The sequence below is a fragment of the Pogona vitticeps genome, chromosome 14 (assembly GCF_051106095.1).
Source record: "Pogona vitticeps strain Pit_001003342236 chromosome 14, PviZW2.1, whole genome shotgun sequence".
NCBI lineage: Eukaryota > Metazoa > Chordata > Lepidosauria > Squamata > Agamidae > Pogona > Pogona vitticeps.
The window spans coordinates 18,772,266-18,786,189 of record NC_135796.1 but is presented as its reverse complement, the minus strand read 5'-3'; the positions used below and the strand labels follow the sequence as shown (position 1 = coordinate 18,786,189).

General features: G+C 45.8%; 1 protein-coding gene across 1 annotated transcript; it reads left to right on the top strand.

Annotated features, from left to right (window-relative positions):
* Nucleotides 1-1,733: 1,733 nt before the first annotated feature.
* On the top strand, nucleotides 1,734-6,579 carry RPL6 (ribosomal protein L6). Its single transcript, XM_020801913.3, has 7 exons — nucleotides 1,734-1,873; nucleotides 2,908-3,060; nucleotides 3,787-3,885; nucleotides 4,763-4,906; nucleotides 5,015-5,063; nucleotides 5,422-5,606; nucleotides 6,386-6,579. Exons 2-7 carry the CDS (start codon nucleotides 2,908-2,910, stop codon nucleotides 6,536-6,538), a joined length of 783 nt encoding a protein of 260 aa, XP_020657572.1. The 5' UTR covers nucleotides 1,734-1,873; the 3' UTR covers nucleotides 6,539-6,579.
* The last annotated feature ends 7,345 nt before the right edge of the window (nucleotides 6,580-13,924 follow it).

The following is a 13,924-nucleotide window of genomic DNA, read 5'->3' as shown; positions in this document are numbered from 1 at the left end:
CCGGAAGCTCACGCCCACTCTTCCTCCCGCCGCCGTTGATGGGGGAAAGCTCTCTAGGCCGTGTCATCTCTATGGTGGAGACTTTGTGCAGCTGCTTGGCTTGGCTTCTCCTTCCTTCCTTTCTTTCTTCCTTCCTTCCTTCCTTCCTTCCTTCCTTCCTTCCTTCCTTTCTTTCTTTCTTTCTTTCTCTGAAGAATGGTTTGCTGTTTCCTGAGAAGCTGCGGGGGGGGGGGCGGTGAGGGAACCCATACAAAAGGCACAAGTGGGAAATGCTTTCAAGACGACTCAACTTCAGTAACCCTAGGAATGTGCCCACCTTTGGAGTTCTGCAGAGTTCTTGGTCAGGCGAGACGAGACCAAAGAAGTGAAGAATGGGGAGGGATCGCGGGACTGACCGCCTCTGTTGTTTCTTTCACGAATAGCAATGACGCCTAAGCTGACTCTTGTTAGTACTGTGCAGGAGAGAGCAGCCGTAAACCACTTCCGAATGTTTTCTACCATGCAACGTTTATAACCAAAAGTATATACAGTATACATATTTATATAGCCATATATAAATGAGGAAGGAAATCAACCCTGAGTGCTCACTGGAAGGACAGATCCTGAAGCTGAAGCTCCAATCCTTTGGCCATCTCACGAGGAGAGAAGACTCCCTGGAAAAGACCCTGATGTTGGGAAAGTGTGAAGGCAAGAAGAGAAGGGGACGACAGAGGACGAGATGGATGGACAGGGTCACCGAAGCGACCAACATGACTTTGACCCAACTCTGGGAGGCAGTGGAAGGCAGGAGGGCCTGTCGTGCTCTGGTCCATGGGGTCACGAAGAGTCGGACACGACTAAACAACAATACAGAAGAGTGGAGATGGATCGTGGGAGTCCTGTAGCACAGTGGTCCTCAACCTTGGGCCTCCAGATGTTCTTGGACTTCAACTCCCAGAAATCCTTGCCAGCAGAGGCGGTGGTGAAGGCTTCTGGGAGTTGTGGTCCAAGAACATCTGGAGGCCCAAGGTTGGGGACCAGTGCTGTAGCAGGATGTTTGCTTCCATTTCCAGGCGACCTGCCTTCCTTTCTGGTAGCAAAAAAGGGTAAAATTCCTTGTGGTGCCTTCACTTTTAAAGGACAAAAGGTTTGACCTCAAACTTTTTGTTTAATTTCTTTGATTTTAGTCCTTGGAACTTTATCCCAAACGAATCTCTTTAGTCTTTTAAGGTGCCCCCGAAGTGTCTGGGCCTCCGGCCCGCCCAGAGCCTTTGCCAGGTATTATTAAACCTGATCCAGGCCGTGGCTGTTAAAAGGGCGCCTCCTGAAATATCACATCCTTGGCGTTGGAGAACGGGGGTAGCCGTGTTGGTCTGTGCAAGAAAATAAAAATGAAAAACTAAAGATCAAGTTTTTAAAAAGACAAAAATTAGGGTGGCCCTTTGAAGAGTAAACTGTCATACTGCCATGTGGGCTTTCCTGGACAAGTGCACTTCCTCCGTCATAACCGAAAGAAATGTAACATGGCAAATAATTAATGTGTGGCATTGAAATACATCCTTGGAATAACGTATCACAATTTGTTTAAAAATATCCGGCCACTCTGAGGTTGCAGACAGGGGGTCTGACGAAGATAGAAATGTGCATTTATTTAATAATAGGACGCCTGAGTCTAGATTTCTGCCCAATTATTCTGTAAACTAGAAAATTCTGTGAAATATAAAATTCGACAGATCGACCAGCTGCCCCCAGGACGCTCAAAGGCCAGAGAGGACCTCCGGATGGAGGAACTACATCTCCCAGAGTGCCGCGGGGAGCGTGCGCGGTGACGTCACGCCCCAGGCCTCTTTAGCGCCGCGTCCCCGGATGTTGCTTCCCTTTCCCGTCTCCGAAGGTAAGAATGGCGGCCGCGTCGTGTCTTTTTTCCGCGAGAGCTGCGGGGACCATCCGCGGCCATCCGCCCCGGAGGCTGCCCGGGTGGCGGGGCGGACGGGGTCGCGGGGCTCGAGGGGACCCTGGCGTGCCCCGTGGGGCCCTTCTTGGGAACCGGGAGAAGGGTCCCGGAGCCGGGGAGCGGGGCCCGCCCGAGCGGTTTAGGCCGCTGGCTTGGTCTCCGGGCGGCTTCAGCTGGTTGGGCCCGTATTGCACCGAGTAGGCGCGCAGGCCATTCCGTTCTAGAGGAAGAAGACACGTGTTTCCTCCTTGTGCCTTCTTTGCCTAGGGAGTGGAAGAGGCGGGTTTGTTCGTGGGGGGAGCTCTCTTATCCAGCCCCCCGCGAGGGTTTTCGGTGGGAGCCACTGGGTTTATCGTTGCACGTCCCCACCTGGGTTCCCCCCCCCCGATCCAAAGGATTGCAAATGATGTTCGTGGATGGGGCTTCTGGGGCCAACCCTGCCATTATTGGGAGACGTGCAAGCCCTCGCGCGTGGGAAGATGCGCCGAAGACACGGGAGTGGGAGGGGGGTCCGTGATGCTTCTTTTAAAATCCAAGATATGTATGCATAATATTAAGTATCCCGTTTTGTATGCTGTACGCCGCCTGGAGTAGTCGAACGACTAGATGGGCGGGATATAAATATAATTAATAAATAAAATAATTGACTCAGTGCCAAGCTGAGGCCTGATGTTATAAAAACACCTGCTTTGGTCAAAATTCTCTTGAGCTTACATGTATGAAGTTGGTTCTCCAACACCAGGGTTAAACTACTGTATACTGTGACCTGAACATTTGCTTTTTTGGGTCAGGATGCCTGAGACCGCGGGGAAAGGAATATATAACTTTTCTGCTGCGTTGAGGGTTAGAAATTGATTTTAACACAAATTGCTTTGGATTTTGTAAAGGTATTCACAATTCCCAGCCTTGGTTTAGTTTTGTTCCCCCCCCCTTTTATATTGTACAAGCTGTTAATTCAGGCGTGCTTCTTGCAGATGGCAGGTGAGAAGAAGAAAACCAAGAGGGTGCGGAAGGTCCACACCAGCCGCAACCCGGTGCTGGCCCGGGGGATCGGGAAGTATTCCCGGTCGGCCATGTACGCCCGGAAAGCCATGTACAAGCGCAAGTACAAAGCTCCAGAAACAAAGGTAAGGGGGGGAAAGGGGTCTTCCCTCCGAGTTCTGGCTGGAGAAAGCTGTCGTTTTCACATCACATTGGCTGCTAAGCGGCTTTGTATAAGGAAAGGGTGTATGTCTCATAAAGCGAGACCCCAATGGGGCCATTTAATCACTGCAGCTGAATAGTGGGAGGTAGAGATGTAAAATTTTTGAAAATTTCCAATTTTTTCCAGGATAAAATGTTTTTCCCTCTCCCCCCCCCCCCGGAAATTTTTTAAAATTTTGCATCCCTAGTGGGAAGTTTGGAGCAGGTGAAAGGAAGGGTGTCCTCACGTGGCACAGAATCAGATGGTGGTGGAACTCACTGCCACCAGATATAGCAACCGGCGGACAGCTTTAAAGAGGGGTTGGCTTAATCCATGAACGTTCGTACAGTACCAGCAGTGGCTAATAGTTAAGATTGCTGTATGTTGTCTTTATTACCGAAGGCAATACATGTCTGTGTGTATCAGTCCCTCAAGACAGTAAATGTGTTGACTTGCGGGCTCCTCGTAGTGAGTTGGTTGGACCCTTTCGCCCTCGGTCTTGTTTGGACAGCTCTTGCATCTTTCCCTAGCGGGAAAGTTGAAAACAACGGCAGAATTAATCACCATGTCTTGCTTAGAAAGGGACTCGGATCCCCTCGTCTTGCGTGTGGTCTTGCTTTGGGCAGTTGTTTTGTTTGCCAAGAGGGTTCATGCTCTGTTTCAATCGCAGATAGAAAAGAAGAAACGAGAAAAGGAGCCAGCCACAGCCACAAAGCCCGTCGGAGGGGATAAGAATGGAGGCACCCGGGTGGTCAAACTCCGCAAGATGGTAAGAGCAGCTCTCCCGAGAAGTCCCTGGTGATGGGAAGTCCTGGTTGGTTGGTTTGCTCTTTCGTTATATAATGAAATCCCCCCCCCCCGATATGTGGCCTGTTTGCAAAACCAAAGGAAGTGGATAATGCCAGTATTGGAAAGCTAAAATACTATGCATAAGCAAGGTTCAGAGGCCTGCAGGATTTTTTTTTAATCATATGGGGCATTTCATATAGGGAGAGCAGGAGGAGACAGAAGCTTGAGGCTGGCTGTTGAAACCTCAAAAAATTATAAAATCCCAAGAGGTCACTAAAGCAATTTGACCTGACTTGCTTGTAGCACATTTTACTTCCAGGGATGTTTATCTGTTTTCCCCTTTTTGCTTCCAAATAGAGTAACCCCTAACTGTGCAAACACCTCCCACTGTTCGGGTGGTGTGTGTGTTGTGTTTTTCCATGCTTGCATTTTGGAAGGACTAGATAACTACAATAGGTTACCGTATTTTTCGCTCCATAAGACGCACCTTTCCATAAGATGCACCAATTTTTAGGAGAAGAAAACAGGAAAATATAATTTTCTTCGCTCCTCTGTTTTGTGGGGGGAAAGTGTGTCTTATGGTGCTAAAAATACGGTAGTTTTTCTTGTATTATATCAGGAATTTGATCTTTTTTGTTTGCCAGCGTTTGGGCCTATAGGAGACCAAATCAAATGTTGAGGTGCCAGATCTATGCTGCCGGTGCTGACGGTGATGACCTTTCTGGGCACCCACATCAAAACGTCTTCGGTGGCAGAGAAGCCATAAAGTTAAGATTCTGGCATTTAAAAGGGCAGAAGCGCATGTTCTGCAGAAAATGTAGTTCTGAATTCAATCTTACGTTGTTTTCTCTCTGTAGCCTCGATATTATCCGACTGAAGATGTTCCCCGCAAGCTCCTGAGTCACGGCAAAAAGAATTTTGCCCTACACAAGAGGAAACTGCGGGCTTCCATTACCCCGGGAACCGTTGTAATCCTTCTCACTGGCCGCCACCGAGGCAAGGTAATGGAAGCCTCGGGTTCATGGTGTGATGGAGCCGCAGTTCTAGGCTAGCTTTCCTTTGCCTCTCTGTTGACCGCTTGATAAATTGTTTTCCTCTTGCGTTTCTAGCGTGTGGTCTTCCTGAAGCAGCTAGGGAGCGGCTTACTTCTCGTAACAGGTAAGTTTGTCCTGTGCGTTCTTAACATCATTTGCTCCGCTGTGATTCCCGCAAACCTGGTTTGTGATCATATTGATAGAGCATAGGGGCAGCCATGTTGGCATATCACCAACATACAATCATCCTGTTCGGTGATAACCTGTATTAGGCCAGCAAGGATCACAGGACGGGGAGAGAGTCCCAGGTTTTGAGATTTTGTGGGCCACTTTTATTAGGCAAGGTTTTACAAAGGTTAGGGAAATTAATTCCTGAGGGAGACGCTGATTCCTGCTTCCGCCTGCCAGGGCTGTGCTTTGTTCGTGAGGTCCTGTCTCTTTGGAGGTGATCCCTGCTGACTTTCCTCTGTATTTTCCCTCAGGCCCCCTGGTCATCAACCGGGTCCCCCTGCGCAGGGCTCACCAGAAATTTGTCATTGCCACTTCGACCAAGGTCGACATCTCTGGCGTGAAGCTTCCCAAGCACCTCACCGATCTTTACTTTAAGAAGAAGAGGCTGCGTAAACCTAAGCACCAGGAGGGCGAAATTTTCGACACCGAGAAAGAGGTGAGTAGTGCTCCCACAATGCTCTGCGTGGATGATGCTGGGGCCCAGTCATTGTCAGGAAGCCCCTGAAGCAAGGCATCTCCTTGCCTTGTTTAGAAATGCTAAATGTTTGGAAAGGAAATGCTTCTAGAGGAGGGCTGTTTGAAACCGCAGTCATCCGGTGATGTTGGACTGCAAGTTCCATAAGCCCTAGTCAACCTAGCCAAGGGTGAGGAAGTTTGGGGATGTGGTGCTTCCTCGTGTTGTCTGCCTGGCATGCAAGAGGTTTCCTTTTGCAGAGCATACATGACAACGTCTTTCATGCGGGAAACCAAATCTTTGGCATTTCCACCATTTGCACGGCTCATAGTCTTGTTTCACCTTAGATGTTGCCCTGGTTGCTTGTAGTTCAGATGGGTGGGGCTTGAGCTGCCCATTGGAGTCTCATGTTCCTCTGCCCATTGGCGTCCTGCATTGTCGGCCTCGGCGTCGCCTGTCAGGCTGAGAATCTCAGAGAAAGGTCTTGAGTTATTTCTATCTCTGTGGGGTCTCTCCTAACGGAATGCAGCAATCTGAGTGTTGGATGTGAAATTGTGGTGTTGAAAAGTCCGGGGGTAGGGGTGGGGATACAGAGTCGCAAGGCCATCCCATAAGGGGCCCCAGTCCGGAACAGAAAAGGAGCAGGAAACAAGTCCCTAGTTTTGAGATTTAGATAGACTGAGATGCCAGTGGAGAAAAAATGAGTTTATGTGTTCTTTAAAAAATGAGTATATGACACAAATCTTGGTTTGCTTTCTCAGAAATACGAGATCACAGAGCGACGCAAAGCAGACCAGAAGGCTGTGGACTCCCAGCTCCTGCCAGCCATCAAAAAGGTGCCTCAGCTTCGGGGCTACCTGCGTTCCACATTCTCCCTTTCCAACGGCGTTTATCCTCACAAATTGGTATTCTAAGTAGCCTGGAGACTTCGTAGTAAAATATTTGGAGGAAATCACCCACGGGTCTCTTGGTCCCATTTCTTTACCAGAGGTTTTTATTTTGGGTTCTTATCTAGCCAGACTCCTCACCCCACAGTCTACTGCTTCGTTTTGGAGTATACACAAGTTTGCTTTAAGTAAGGATGATGAAAAGGCCTTGAAAGCTTCAGGGGGAGGGGGGGGTTCCCTCTGTTTTTGTGAATCTAAACTTCCATTCCAGCACCACACACCTTTGAAAGAGGTGAACCGTTGCGCTGACGTGATTACCGAACTACGTGAAACCTAAGTAAGGTTAATTATATGAATTTTATACAGTTCTGGCTTTTTGTCTTTGGTTTAAGAGAGCGCCTGACCCTTGTTCATAGTCTGAGGTGACTTTGAAGGGCGGGGGGAGGTTAATGGTATTGTGATTATGTTTGGTCATCTAGATTCTAGATGATGTTGGGATACACCTCCCAACATTCCTGGCATCATTGTGTTTGCAAAAAAGCAAAACATGCTGCTTATATACCCCACCCCATAGCGCCGAAAGCACACACTGGGCAGTGTACAAGTTAATTATGCGGGCTGCACGTTGCCCCCCCCACAAGCTAGGTACTCATTTTACTGATCTCGGAAGGATAGAAGGCTGAGTCGGCCTTGAGCCGGCTACCTGGGGCTGATGGCCATTGCCTTTGGAGGGCCACGTGTTCCCTACGGCGGTGCTAGAGTGGCTGCGGAAAACCTTTCTGAGAAAATCTTGCTTTAATGGGTTGCTGTTTGTCAAAAAAAATGGCAGCGCTCTTGCAATGAAAGAGTGTGGGATAATCTAGGCACAGGATCATTCTAAAAAGGAGCCGTCCATTTTAAGATTATGAAAGTGGCTGTTTCTTTCATAAGTACAGGTCTGCAGGTGAAATTAAAGCCTTTTTTCAGGTGCTACATAAAAGCATGCAAAGTAACTGAACTGAGCTGAAAATGGGGATTATATATAAGGAATGGTTTTCTTCCAGGACCCGTTGAAGAGGGGAAGCTTGAGTCTTTTCCCCCAGGCCAGTGCAGCCTATAAAGTTTGCACCTTGTTTTGGAAAAGACAGATAAGCTTTTGAAGGTTGACTGTTAAATTCTCAAGTGTTGTTGGTCCTGCTTGCTGGCCAGTAGGCGGAGCTGAGGGATCTGGGAGTTGATGGGTGTTTCTGTGAATCAAGTTGCTGGAACTCATCAGCTGGCAAGACTGCCTGGTGTGGAATTCAGCATCCTCAGTCAGTGCCAGAAAGAGACAGTTCAGAGAACTCTGGATTTCTTCTGTGGTTCTTTTCTGTCCTTTTGTTGTTGCCTTTCCAGGTCCTTTTGAGTCTGCTTTATGAGGAGGCTTCAATGCTGGTCGTCTTTGGGGAGGGAGAGGTTTAACCCTTGTCGTTTCGCAGTCTGGTAGAGTGGGGTGGGCTGAGTGGCCTGGGCTAGGTTTGTGCCCATCAAGAAGCGGTCTCCCTTTTGGTGGTAGGTGTGTTATTTTAGCACAATCTGGTTTAATCTCTGGCGACGGGAATGTGTTCCCAGTTGAAGGAGAAAGATTAAAGCGAACAACACTATGAAAAATCAGGGTGTTCTAACATGGACAATTATCTTATTCATCCAATCAAGAGCACTTTTGTGTTCTCTAGCCTCTGCACACGCATTTTGCGGCAAATGGAGCATTTTACTCGTGCCCGGCTTTGCTGAGTCACTGTTTTTAAGCAAGCATGGACGGGTTGGGATTTCTCTCTCTCTCTCAATCTCTCCTTTTTCTCTTGCCTTGGGCAGCCCGCAGGACCTGCTTAAAAAGTTTCCACTTCCAGTAATAATTGCATTTCTTCAAAACATAGTGACGCAGTTCACTAGCATCAGATCTCCTGTTTTTTTACAGAAAGATGTTTTTAAAAAAACTCCACCGACATTCAGCTGGTGGATGAGATAAGAAAGAAGGGAGGCTGTGTTATGTAGTCAGAAGAACTGCAGAGTTCAGGCAAAAATTGCATACCATTCCTGCAGTACCAAATTCAACTCAAATTTCCTGTCTCGTGTTCATCATAAGAGAGGTGTGTTGAGTATAGAGACCTGGCCATCCGACACTGATGCTTGGAGCATCAACATTTCCTGTGTGGACACAACTGACAAAAGGCGATCTCCAGAAGTGGAAACCGGTCCGGCAGCTTTTCATGCCATCCCAATGACGGCACTCTGGCAACTCAGTTTTGAAAATTGCAGGAAATGATCCTTCCCAAGGTTTTGGCAGGGCTATCCGCCGCCTGTCACTGCTTGGGGAGGAGCTTCAGAAACATCTTGCTGGCTAAGTGTGCTGTTTTGCAAGGTACCACAGGGTACGATGAAGGTTCGTGACAGTCCCATTGAAATGCTGCACACACCCGCAGCTTTATAGTAAACTGATCACACTGGTGACGTGGTTTTCCAAAAAGGTGGCCATGTTCGTCTGTTTCGACATACGAGCAATAACCAGGAAAAGGACAAAATATGGCTATGGCGTCGGAGGTTGGGAGTTCAATCCCCCCGCCCCTTGCCTCCCTGACAGGCTGGACTTGATGGTTCATAGGATCCTTTTCAGCTCCACAGGTCTAAGATGATTATTATATTGCAGCACCTTCAGGACCAACAGAGTTGTTTCCGTGTGCACTTGCATGAATGAAAATCCACTTCCAGAGACACATAGCTAGCAGAGTTATGATACTTTTGTCATCTTTTTTGTTTTGCTGAAGGTTCATCTCTTCCCCAGAAAATATATAGGGGCAAGGAATGACGGGTTTGCTCCACACAAAGGCTTTTATACAACAGGATTGTTAAGAAGGACTGCATTGGGCATGCAAAGATTGCCAGCCAGTGCATAGTGCAGGAGAAATAATCCATATATTTACAGAGGTCTGCTAAAAGTTACACCTGACCTGTGGTAGTTCTCATCTGCAGCTCTGCAGTAATAAAATTCCGATAAGCATTTTCCGTTTCATGATCTGCTTTAAGCACCCAATTAATGCTGCTTCTCCATTACTTGAGCCTTAAATAATTGTGCTAGAGGTTTTTCCCGGTGTACAAAAAGGACATAAAAATACACTGCCTATTTCAGCTTGCCAATATATTTCCGGCTTCTGAGGGTGACGGCGTTTACTTCCCCTGTTGGAGGATGCCTTCGCTGATCCGCGAGGTGCTTATCTGATGGCACTGGGGCCACTAGTAAAGTAATTTGAGTCAACATTTAAAAAACCCCACCAGATGTGCCTGATTCTATTTCAGGATTAGTTCTGCTGGGTAGTGGAGAGCGACCGGCATTCTCACATGCGGATGGCAAACCTCATGAAGAGTAATGATGTGAAATCAAGACGCCTGCAAATTGCTGGTGCAGCAAGAAAAATATTGAGGTCGGAAGGAAGGGCCTAGGAATCTGGCACACAGCTGGAACAGACTACCTCTGAAGTTCAAAAGCTGCGATCCTAAACACAGTTTGGGACAAACTTGTGGACATTTTGGGAATTCCTGCTGAGTAAGCCACCATAGAATTGTTGCTATGCTTCTAAATCAGACATATAAAATAAACTTGGCTTAGAATGTAATTCACACATTTTGTTCTAAAAAGAGGTTCACTGGGAAACAAGCACCTTTAGTCCCGTGAGGGTGCCTTAGAAGGAATTTGATAATAAAAACTACTATATTTAGCTTGTCTGGATTCAGGTTGGGTCAGCCATTAGCTGGTAGCTGTTTTTAGCACCAAATAATTAGACAAGCAGGGAAACAAAAGGCGGAGGTAACAAATCGCATCTCGAAATGACCAACCGTGGACAAAATGGTTGAGATTGTAAGCTCAGAACGAAGACCTCTTTTTTTGAGAGCATATCGGGGGAGAATCGTTTTGCTCCCTTAAATCACTATGGGCAATCCTGTGAAGTTTACACCAATAAATAGTCCATTATCATATGACAGCACCGCAAGATACATACGCATAGTTCAAAAGCCCTTGAACTATTGTTATTTTTCAGTTTTCTAGCCTTCATTGGTAGAGAGGTATAGGAGAAAAAATGGCAAAAGACAAAAACAAAGGTGGAAGTTAAATCCAGCCAACTTTTTACGTTTATTATGGTTTTTTGACTCAAGCCCAATATAAACAATTCTATAATCAACTATGCTGAAAAATTTAAAAGCTATGTATGCCAATTAAGCTAATTACACATATTCTAAAATATAAATTGCAGGCTTCTCGTTTGTGACCTATTTCTCGTGTGGCCAACCATGAACTGGCATCTACAGATGAAGAAATCTTTTAAAGTTCTGTATTCCCTTTCCTTTCTGCCTTCCTTTGGAGCAGATCTAACGAGTTTTGTCGAAAAACTTTCCTCCTTTGATGATGCCAGAATACTCGAGCATAACATTCAAAAGGACTCCCATCACCTTTATCTTGGCCAATGAAGTAACATCCTGTCATAGCAATGTAATCAGGTTAATTATGGTGACCCATATTTCAGAGAGCTGGGGCTGTTCCTTCTACCGTGTCCACCTTCTGTTTGCAAAAGCAAAGTCCCAGTAGCACCATTTCAGAATCTACTTATGCTCTCTTTAAGGGTACATTTTAGGGATCAACTCCACCTCGAATCTTTTAGGGGTGACTTTAGTCACGCCATACTAGAAATAAAACAGAATCAAGCACAAAGAAATGGAATAATAAAATGATGTGGAAAATAAAGTATGCCAAGTGTAAGTCTGTATTAAGAACCACAATATGACCTTAACAGCACAATCTACAGTGTGTGTACAGAGGAGTCCTACTGTGTCTGGTAGGTCTTACTCCCAGGTAAATGTAAGTAGTGTAGTGACCTCCAACGTTGATGATGAAAAGTCAAATTGACATTGCTATTGAAGCACATGAACATCTGTATTTTTGTAATGATTTTAAAACAAAAATAATTAAGTGGCTTTACGCTGATACTTGAAAAATTGAGCCTGATAATATGCAAAAAGAATGATAAAAGGTGCTCAACTGAATTTTTAATTTCATTTCCAAAAGGAATACATGCGTCTGAACTGACCAGATGTTCTGTTTTCTGCCCTGGTGCTTAGCCAGCCTGGATTCTCCTGACAAATCACTGAAATATTCCCCTCTTCCAGGGCGTGCTGCTTATGCTTTAATTTTGTTCACAGTTGATTAAGGATGTGATTACATTATAAGTTTTAATAAGAGTGATGCATTTGGAAGCCACCTTATAGACTAATGTTTAAACACAGGACAGCATGAGCTATATTAAGGCTTCTGAAATTCAGGACACATTTTTCCCTAGAGGTAAAAAATCTTTCATTTTTTTAGTGTGTTGGGTTGGGAACTTAGAAAAGGCATTTCTTTAAACCCTGCTTTCCTTGGCTGTAGAATTCTGGTAGTCCAAAAGGCGACCTAGTCTAAGCATTGACTAAATTATATTGCAGACTTTGTTTGTTTGTTCAAAGAGATATTATGGGATTGCTTAAGTGAGGAAAGGCTTAAGAAATCCAATAGTCTTCTTCAGTTGTAAATGTGGTCGTCCAGAATTTGACCGCTCCCAAAAGGGGGTTGATTCCATTTAATTTAATCAGCTATTACCTTTAATTTGGATTTCCGTCAGCTGCGGTTTGATATGGAAGTTGGAATGGAAGCAAGCTGATTTTTCAGAACTTAATTGTAATTCAGATGGGCTTCTGTACCTCTAATCATTTCTGGCTAGTGTCCATTTTCTCAGAGCAATTCTCTGCCACAATTAAACGGAAGAAGTAATTATCAAGTACTTTTGGGCTGTGCGTTTGGGGGGGGTGCGGTGTCCCCAGCAGGGCTGCATTTTCACTTCAGCACGCTGTGATGCTGCAAATGGAGCATGTAAGTCTCGTCTTTAATCTCAGCTGTTACCACATTTTTATTATGCGTGGCCCACAGATTCCATAGATTCCGTTATAATGGGATACATACAGGGGGCAGCTTTTGTTCTTGACAAAGCCCTCCTCTGCACATAATACAACTGCAAGATGTGATGGAGCACAAAATTACATCGTTGTTTTGTCGTGCCTCCTATCATTAGTGGTAATGGCAGCAACAACGAAGGCCATTTTTCAGATTTTTCAGGGGAAAAGATACAACTTGTTTAACATGCGCAAGGAAAGAACATCAGATAATGAGAGTTGAGGGAACAGTCTGAGCCTAGCTAAGGAACCCTTTTTCCCTCTGGCTAGTGTACAAGATGCTTAAAATGCTCCTATTTAATCTCTGAAACAGCCCTGTGAGGTAGATTGGGATACAGGAGCTTACACCCCAAGCACTTCGTGGCTGAATAAGGTACAGGATTCTGTCCGAACCCAAGACTTTTTCCTGTCACCCGGTTCATTTAGAGAAATATAAATTATGGAAATATTTATGTGACAAGGTGATGTGCTAAGGCAATAAATTGCTCGGCTTCTGGGGATCACTAAACTGTCGTTTAATGTGATGCTGATAAACGTGTTAATAACGACAGGAGTCACAATGGTGAGTTTCAGGTCGGTCATCTTAGATTTGAGGAAGTAGAGAGATACTCATGAGTACCAAAGATCTGTATCTCCTACCGCCTCTAATCTAAGATGACCTACACTGAATCTTGCCTTTCTCATTTATTTATTAACCTGTTTACATCCTGTACTCAGGGTGAAGTCCGAGCCATAAAACCAACGGCAGGCCGTTCCGAATGGTCTGCCCCAGGGGGACAATAAATCAGAAATCCACAGCCCAGGCCATGATCTCTGTGTCCAAAAATGCTTGGGGGCAGAGCTGCCTTCTTAGGTTGGTGAGGTGAATGTTGGCATGGAAAAAGGACCAAGGTGCTTCCATCATCAAGACAAAAGGCCATCATCTCTTGTGTCCCCCCCGCATTCTATCCTTCCTGACTATGAGAACATGTAGTGTTACAATGAGCAACCGTTATCAAAGGAGGTGGAAACGGCATTGGTTTATTTGGCAATATGCCTGGCACCCATCATTCTAAAAGCCAAGGGCCGGGGAACTATCCTTCTCATTGAAGTTCCTCTTAGATTAGGTAGGCAACCTTTGGCCCTAAGGTTCCAGCTGGCTCTTGGCCCGTTTTCAACCAGCTCTCTATCTTTCTACACCATATCATTTCAGGCGACTGGCAAAAATAATAATAAAGCTAAGGTATATGGGAACTTTTTTAAAATGTCAAGCATGTACTACTCTGCCTATGAAACATGTCGGCTCCCTAATTCAATATTCCACACCCAAAAGCTGCAGATTTGCTCCGCCAAGCAAAAGAAACGGCTCTAATTGAAAAAAGTAGGAATACATCTGGTAGCGGAAACGCTTCAAATTCAGTTGCCTGACACCGTAAAGACTTC